The sequence below is a fragment of the Scatophagus argus genome, chromosome 12, assembly GCF_020382885.2.
Source record: "Scatophagus argus isolate fScaArg1 chromosome 12, fScaArg1.pri, whole genome shotgun sequence".
Classification (NCBI taxonomy): Eukaryota; Metazoa; Chordata; class Actinopteri; family Scatophagidae; genus Scatophagus; species Scatophagus argus.
In genome coordinates this window covers 21427659-21436544 of record NC_058504.1, presented here as the reverse complement: position 1 = coordinate 21436544, position 8886 = coordinate 21427659, and the positions used below count along the sequence as shown (strand labels likewise).

Below are 8886 nucleotides of genomic sequence, written 5' to 3'. Positions count from 1 at the left end.
ATATACTCTGGTATGTACTGTTGCCCCCACCCAACCCCTCGTCGTTCCCCAACAGCCCCATCTAAACTCAGCGTTCCCACAGGCGAGACACACAAAAGCATGTTGTAGTAAAAGTGAGTCATGGTGTAACGCTGTATAGCACTTCATTTGGATGATTTATAATTTATTTCTTCTATTCTGCTGTTATTCCTCCCTCCACTGTCTGTACCTTTCTCAGGTGGTCAAGGACCTTTGGAGTTTTGTACAAACGCTGAAGATTGAGAAGAAGTAACAAACCTCGTACTTTGAAGCGTTTGTAAGTTTTGCATCCTGCAAGACATTTAAAGGCACAGTCAGCGAGATTTCCTACTTGGCCTTAATATGTCACCACCTCTCTGAGTGAACAGAAGAACTGAGTGCTGGAAATGGGTCAGGCCATTTATGATTCTGGTGACATCTTCTTTTGTTTTGTTTTGTTTTTTTAAGGTGTGAAGCATTTCTTGGAGCCAGTTTGTAGCCAGTTTCATGTTTAGCAGACCGCAGCTTTTCCATCAGGGGAAGCGATCTGCTTCATCACATGTCAAATATGCACCACCTATAGGAGAGGGAAGTAATAGCACCACCAATTCGGATCTGAAGGCGTCTGTATGACTTTCCTACGGGAAACGAATAGCTACAATTGCAATTTTAATACTCAAGCCACCTGCAGACAATAAATATTGCGCCTGCAGGTTTTTATGGCTGTGATTAGATAACATATATGTAAATTATCAAGTAAAAACAAAGTTAATAAATCCAATATTCAGAGCCAAAGACAGAACCTAGTTCAGTTAGCCTTTGCTAGGCTTTGCTAGCTTAGCCTTTTTTTATATGGCCTGTCAGTCTTTACCCTTTCATAACTTTACCTTTCTTACCCTTTCTTTACAAAAAAATGCTATCCTATCTTTGAGGTTTGCAGCTGTATTTTTTTTGGGTTTTTTTTGATACTACCACAAATAGTTGCTATAGAAGTACATTTTCAAAATGTACACAAAAGGACTCCTAGATGTAAAACATAAATATTCAAGCAGCTGCAGGTGGTGTGAATGTCAGCTTCGAGGAGCTATTCCTTTCCTTGCCTGTCGATGGTGTGATTGGCGTGCCTGCATCTAAATTTCATCTTGTGTACTTGCTGCATGCACCTTTTGAACTGTAGGTTTGAAACCCTGCAGTTTGATGATATTGACTGAGTTTCAAGTGCTTCAAGTGCTCAATTCTGACGCTGTGTGTTCTTGTCAAGTCAACAGTGCAATAGGAGATATTGCAGAATGTGCCTTTAAATATCTGTAACTGTAAACTGAGATAAATCGGAGTCCCAATTTGTGTGAACTAACTTGAGCAGTATATACGAGGATGGTTAAGACACCTGACACAGGGGGGCAGTGATAAGATTTTTTTCCCCCCAAGGGGTTGTTTTGTTGTTTTAGGTTTTGTCCTGCTTTGCAAAGCATTAATAGCTTACAAAACATGCTTATGGATTGTACTATGAACTTTGCTGTACAAAAATTAATCATCATATGTCTTTTTTAGTCAGTTTGGTCATAGCAAATCCACAGTAACTTTAATTTTTAACAACTTGGTCAACAGCAAGAAGGGTTACTTTTTATTTCCTCCAGTGATAAAGCAAATAAGGAAAAAGATCAGACTATTTAAGATGAGGGCTGCAAGTACGAATCATATATCTACATGGATGTGTGCAGTTTTAATCTTGCTAATGTGACATATCTTTAGTTAATCTGTTGAGTTAACAAGAAATGTTTCATCCTGTGTTTTTACCAGAACCACACCTGACATTTCTGGCTGGGAACAGTGTCATTCTCAATATTTTATAAATACAGATGTAGATATGTTTATATTAGGCTCATCTGAAGCTACAGAACCTGCAACTTTTACAAACCAACTGACAGATCCCATTTCAGATGAGTGTGAATTCATATCAAGTGCTTATCTGAGAGGGTATTCATTGCAGTGACTTCAGCCAAAAATCATCTGTACCAAAGTGTTCAGACGAGCAGCACACAAAACATGCTTAAGAGTATTATGAGCTCTATAAAATTAACAACAGATGCCGCAACTAAAATGTTTTTATTTACATACAAAAAGTTAAAAACAAGGCTAATAAATTAAGCAGTTCCAGGAGTATATTTGCAATATGGCGCTAACACTGTTTTTAGTGTTATTTCATTGTACTCTAATGTTCTGAAAACAGATTACAAGCCTGTGAGTGCAGATTATTTTATTTATTACAACATAATCATAAGGTATATGTCAGAATTACATCAGAGTAACACATGACGTCATTTACAGAAACCCCATAAAGGACTCAACCCCGTAATTGTTTGCACTCTATCAGTGCTCTGGTGACAATAATCATACACTTGCTCTGTGCTCATAATGTGTTTATGATCCTGTATAATGTCTTTTATGAGACAAATGTTGGCAGTTGGACACGATCTTCAACCAATCAAATCGCATGGTCCAACCTCCTTGGTGTTTTTAATGGATATTTGAAATTCCTTAGCTGTAAACTGTACTACTTCAACTAATTTAGGTCATTAAAGTCACCTTGTTAATTGACCTCAAAGTAACATTCGAAACATCTGTAATGTCCTCTTTGTAGCGAGGTTCAGTTTTGGCCTGCGTATGAGTTCTCCTTTAATGATTTTGTCTTTTTTGTCGGGCTGTTTTTCCGTCTTTTTTTCTGTAAATAAATCTCTTGCTTCTGTTCACCAGTACGGCAGCTGAATAGTTATATTTGTTATTGTATGCTTAATCCGCCCTCGCTCATAGCTGGTTTTGCAGCTCAGATCTATTGTCACAAACTTAAATTGTTATGTTGTGTTGTAGTATGGTATGGAAGTGTTTTATGCTTAGTATAAAACCCCCTTTCAAGTCTGTTTTTGTTATTTTAGTATGTTTTTCTTTGATTTGTCCTCATTTGATTTTGTGATGATTAATTTTCAAACAAGTACTTCAATATGTCCAAGGGAAAAACAAAGACATTACGATCTTTGTTGATAATTTGTCACTGATTAATATTGTTTGAATTATTTTAATGATGACAAAAATGTAGTTGAAATTTGACTTCCTGCTCTTCATAAAACTACTGGCATGGATAAGATGGAGAGAAGATGGTGTTTATAATGGCATTATTAAGTATTTGAGTAGTAGTTTCAGACTGAAGTAGTTCTGATATTTACTATGATTGATACTGTATTGATCCATATTTCTTTTATCCATAATATTGCCTTCTGTCTGTGACCTGACATACCTACTATGAAACATCAATGGAGAGGCATCTTCAGTTTGAACTGACAGGAAACAAGATTATTTAATTTGCATATGTACTGTACCGTTCTGAAATCTGAAGTGATATGAGCAGATGATGGCTGGGTCGACTCAGCATGTGTTGAAAGGAAGTCCATCTTGTCTGTTTAGTCAAACTTCATGGATTAGGTCATGCATGATTTCTGATGGTGGATATTCATTCATTCATGGTTTGTTGAGATGAACATATCCATCCATTTTTTTTAAAGTCCTCCCTGTGATACTTAACTGAATAAAGTGAATCCCAGCTGATTTTGAGTCTAATTTTTATTTATTTAGCCTACCACATTATCAGCAATATATTGCTGCTACTATGGTCAGGAACAATTAAAGTAACTAGCAGTGCTTTCAGTGTATATATGGACATGAATGAAGTGTGAATCTTTCCTTTACCTGCAATGACCAGCCATGTTTGTTGCGCCACAAGGTGGCAGTGAAGTCCAGGCGTTAACTTCAAAGCGAGACTTCATAATGATATAAATTGATTAACTTTTACCTGAAGTGTGAGTCAGGCATGACTTCACTGCCAGCTGAACAGGTTTTGCCCTGTAGCTACGAGGAAGTGAGGCGCACTAGCGGATGCAGCCACGGGATGACGCACAATTTTATGTTCCAAATAAGACGACTGAGAGGCACGTGGAAATCCCCCCTTTGTGGTAGATTTGAATTCCAGTCCAGGGTTTGACTGAACCAGCCTGGAGGTATTGACACACACACACTCTCTCTCTCTCACACACACTGTATACATATACTTGTCAAAAATAAAAATATAATATTTAGACTTGCTCCCATTTTTCACAAGTTCAGGTAAAAGACCTTTAGTGTCCACGTTGGGAGAGTTAAGAGTTGGGCTGTTGATTGGGGCCCATGGAATGTCAGTCCACTCCTCTTCTTTGGTTGGGTGAAGTTTCTGGATACTGGTGGGAATTGGAAGACTCCGTCGTGCACGTTGATCCAGAGCATCTCAAACATGTTCAACGGGTGACATGAGTATGCAGGGCATGTAAGAACTGGGATGTTTCAGTTTACAGGAATTGTGTCCAGATCTTAGCAACTTGAGGCTGCGCATTATCATGCTTAACGCCCACACGATGCCATACACGTCTGCTATCTGCCCGACACATGTCAGCTCCAGTCGACAATGAGCATTTGTCCACTCAAGACATTTACGAACATGCAGGCGGATAGGTTATCTCGACAAGGCAGATGTGATTGTGCTCAGAATTTGAGAGAAATAGTCTTTTTATATGCACAGTGAAGGTGTTGGATCTTAAACTCCTGAAAAATGAATGAAGCGCAAATACACGTGTTGCATTTCTATTTATGTGGTCTTCAACTTCCCTGTGTATCCTGATGGAAAAAAAATACACTCATTTGCAAAGTTCAAATGAAGTGAGCATCAGTCAGTGGTTGATAGCAGGAAAGAAGGGTATCTACGTTACAAAGCCGCAGACAACACTATGCAACAGCCCTTTGTAGATGCAGGTTAGAAAAGCTGTAGTGGCCTAATGAATGAAAGGAAATAAGAGGAATAATGTGACATCTGCAATCTTCCTTTTTTATATACATATTTTTTGGTTTTAATGACAAACATGAAAAGAAAATCTAATAAAGAAAAACTTTTACAGAAATAGTTACATATCTCATTTCCAAGTCTTTCTCCATCTGTACACCCTGGACTGGTCGCCAGTCAATCGCAGGGCCAACACACAAAGACAAACAACCACACACTCTCACACTCACACCTAGGGGCAATTTAGAGTAGCCAATTAACCTAATGTGCATGTTTTTGGTATTGTGGGAGGAAGCCGGAGTACCCGGAGAAAACCCACGCAGGCACAGGGAGAACATGCAAACTCCACATAGAAGGGCCCAGACCGGGATTCGAACCTGGAACCCTCTTGCTATGAGGTGACAGTGCTAACCACTGCACCACCCAGGGTAAAGAACAAATGTCGAAATGTTCTGTCCTGGTTTTGAACTCTAGGTGTCATTATGTCTTTAATTCAACACTCAAAACTGGTAGGTTCAGTAACGTTCCAAAGAAAACTGATATTTCTGTCATTGTTATTGTCTTTGAAACTGGTGAAAATCAGAGACTGGCATCTCAAAAGGTGGGCAAATAAAAGTGGCTGCATGGCCGAATATCACAAGAGGTTAAGTAAGAACATTTTTAATATGGGTGAACTGATCTTTAAATGGTACTCCCTGCTCCGTTTGTATTAGTGGCATACTACAACAATTGAGCCACACAGGGACAGGGCAGGTATCACTTCCCTGTGTGTGGCAGCCTGACACAACATTAAGGCCATTAGGGAAATATTGCCCTTTTCTCTAATCCAGCAGTCACACGATATGGCACAGGACAGTCATTACAGTCTGTAAGTCATAACCGTCTCCATCTGAGGACAATCTCCTCAGCCTGTGTGTGCATGTGTGCTTGTGCTCTTATGAGAACAGGTGTGTTTTGTTTGTGCCCTCTATGAAGAAAGCACAGGACGGCCAGTTTGTACTGTGAAAAACCAGCCTGTTCAACCATCTGCCTTAGCAAAAACCTGTGCATGTGTGTCTGTCCAGGAATAGGAAAGCTCAACGTGCCATTAAACGTCTCATTAAAATGTCGCTTGCTTCTATTTATGGTGCTTTAGTGAAGCACATTAAAATGCCACTTTTTTCACTTTCAAAAACCTGTCAAAAAGGTTGTTTTTCACAGTTCTTTTCCTTATGATCATGAGTGCTTCCTACTGTTCTGCATAGCCAGTAAGTTCAAAGTTTCTCTAACAAATTAGTGAAGAGTAAAGTCAGAACAAAAAGAAAAGATCATTGAGAAGTGCCTGCTGTATTCGGGCTGTAGATTTGTGTTATCCGTGTGAATTGGACAGTATTCAGACTTATACCTTCAAAAAGTGAAGGACACTCTGTTGTTGCCAAGCGGGGGGTAAAATGAAGGTGTAGCAGTATTTGCAGTAAGTTACATTGCATTGCTAGTGTGACATGGTACTTTTGACAGCTTTTAATGTGCCTCATTAGAGTGCTGTAAGAGTGTGCTATTTTAAATAATTAAACGACATGGAAAAGCATTATAATGGAGATCAAGCTCCTGACTTGACAGCCAGACAGAGACTGTGTTCGTGACTGGGCACGTGCGACAGCACTCCAGCACATTCAGCAGTGTAATAACAGGAGAATGACCCTACAAAAAAGTTGTGGTCCTTGGTATTAATCATAGGACCATGGTTATCATCACAGGCCTAGTAAAAGCCATGACAACAGGACCCAATCAAAAAAACATTGCCCAATAGTAGTGGAGCAATGCTTTTTGAGGATAGAACCACATATTCTTGACATTTATTTAAGCATGTCACAATCAAAAATAAATAAATAAATAAATCACAAAACAGAAATCCTGAAAATCTGTTTACACAAGCTTGAAGACACAAACTCTCAAATTCGCATTAGGATTCAGGCGGGTGTCTGTCAGCTTCATCACCTCTTTTGTTAGAACGGCTTGTAGCAACTAGTATCAATTAAGCTACAAATTTCCATTTGATACAATCATCCGTGTTGCTGCCAAGAGTGTTGCTCCACACACTTCTCTCCAGACGTCTTGGAAGTGTCAGTATATCTTTCTCGAAGAGCAGGCACTCTTTTCCATGAATCTGAGGCACAGATTATGCAACCTCATCCTACAGTGTTCTTTAAACTGCCTTCAGGGAATGCTAACACTACTGTCAGACTTACTCACATCGCCTCAGCCTGAATTTTTTACAACTCCACTTTTGATGGCTAAAAGCAGTGTGTTAGGCTTTTTAAAGTAATGTCACCTTTGAGAGTACTGCTATGTGTCCATACTTACTTGCATGTAGGACATCTTACTGAGGACACTATTCAAATGCTCATCTCTGGTGGAAAGAAATGTAAGGTCATGTCTCTGCAGGCTTGTACATTTCCGCCCTGTTTTTTCCTCACGACCCAAAGGGATGTGTGATTTTAAACACATCTGTGCATCTAGTCAGAAAAAAACCCATTCAGAACAACAGGTGTTGCTAACCAGTGCTCACACTTTATAATAGTTATGTGGTTTAGAATGTGGTCAGTACTGTAACTGGACATGAGTGTTGTGATTAAGAAAGAGCTAAGTTATACTCAGTATTTGTCCTCCAAAAGGAGGCATGCAAAGGTGTTGAAGAGTGGGATTCTTGTCAAAGCTGCAATTGTCAGATTTGCACTTTGGCGGCTCCAAGTGGCAATAAAAGATAACTAAAACTCTGGAATTTTAATTACCCTTTATCTGCCATATGATGTGACATAACGTGATTTGGACAGATGGACAAAGTCAGTTTTTTTTTCTATGTCTTGAAACAAACCATCTGAATGTCATTTGATACCCAAATATGGCAAAACAGTCTGCTAGAAGGTCAAAATTCTTTTCAGTTTGTGATTTGTACAAGAATCAAAACAAAAATCACAGATCTCTCAGAAAACGTCTGCCAAGATGTCAAAACCTCTGTCACAGGCATGTTTGAGCGAACATGTTATTAACAATATCTGTTTCTGTGGGTAGTTTGTTCTTAACAAGACACACACACACACGCACACACCCCTCCCATTACAATTGTTTTGACCTTTGCTCGGAGGAAATAAGGCCGTCTGTGCTTGATGTGACAGGTTGGCACATCACCTGGATACAAGCAAATAAACGAGCAGAGGGAAAAAATATCTAGGGAACATTTCAAGCATTCGCAGTGAGCTTTCAAAATGGAACAATGACTTTGCCCCGCGGAAAAAAGTGATCATGCTGGTATGTTTATATTAGACGGAAAGGAAGCCATCATTGTCATCACCAGTGATTTTCTCTTTCACTGCAAGATTTTGACAGTTGACTGTATCTTAATAACAATTCCTTCTATGTAGAAGTCAATTGTCACGGATGATGCGCTTATGTAAACATTTTCTTCACCAAAGGGAAAAAAAAGCAGGCAACTCTTTTCCTGTCAGGATTAATGAACTCTGTGGCACTATCACCAGGTGCTTGAATACTAAACAGAGTTACCTTTAACTACTCCAGTCATAAATGAATTCTTTGCACTCAGTTTTACATTTTTTTTTTTTTAACGCTGTGTTCACAAGTCTGCTCTTGGCACTGGGAATATGTGGGGGATGACAGGGTGGGGGTTGTTCATTCAGGGATTGGGAACGCTTAAGCAAAACAGACATCAGGGGAAGTAATTGTGTAAATTAGAGGAAGAAGTGGTGTAGTTCATCATCTATCTTCCCGTAAGCAAACCCTGGCCCAGTAAAACACAGCCCAGTTGGTACAGCAATAGGACATGCGGTTATTAATACAGAAGAGGGAGGTGCGCTCATCTCGACAAGCGCCAACACGCGAGCGCATTACCTCTACGGCTGCTATGGCAAAGATGTGAGCTGCATTCCTCTGCCCACAAACTCAGTGCTTTTTTCCCCCCGAACACAGAGCAGAGGCTCCACTTAGGCTCAAATCTCAGGGAGTTTAAAGGCTCAGACAACGCTAAAGAAATC

At 39.6% G+C, this 8886-nt stretch overlaps 1 protein-coding gene across 1 annotated transcript in view; it reads left to right on the top strand.

Annotated features, from left to right (window-relative positions):
* npm1b (nucleophosmin 1b) overlaps positions 1–3597 on the top strand; it is a 15879-nt gene extending 12282 nt beyond the window's left edge. Inside the window, exon 11 of the mRNA XM_046406502.1 lies at positions 218–3597. Within this exon, the coding sequence (XP_046262458.1) occupies positions 218–271 (54 nt within the window). The 3' untranslated portion in view covers positions 272–3597. The remainder of the gene's footprint in view (positions 1–217) is intronic.
* The last annotated feature ends 5289 nt before the right edge of the window (positions 3598–8886 follow it).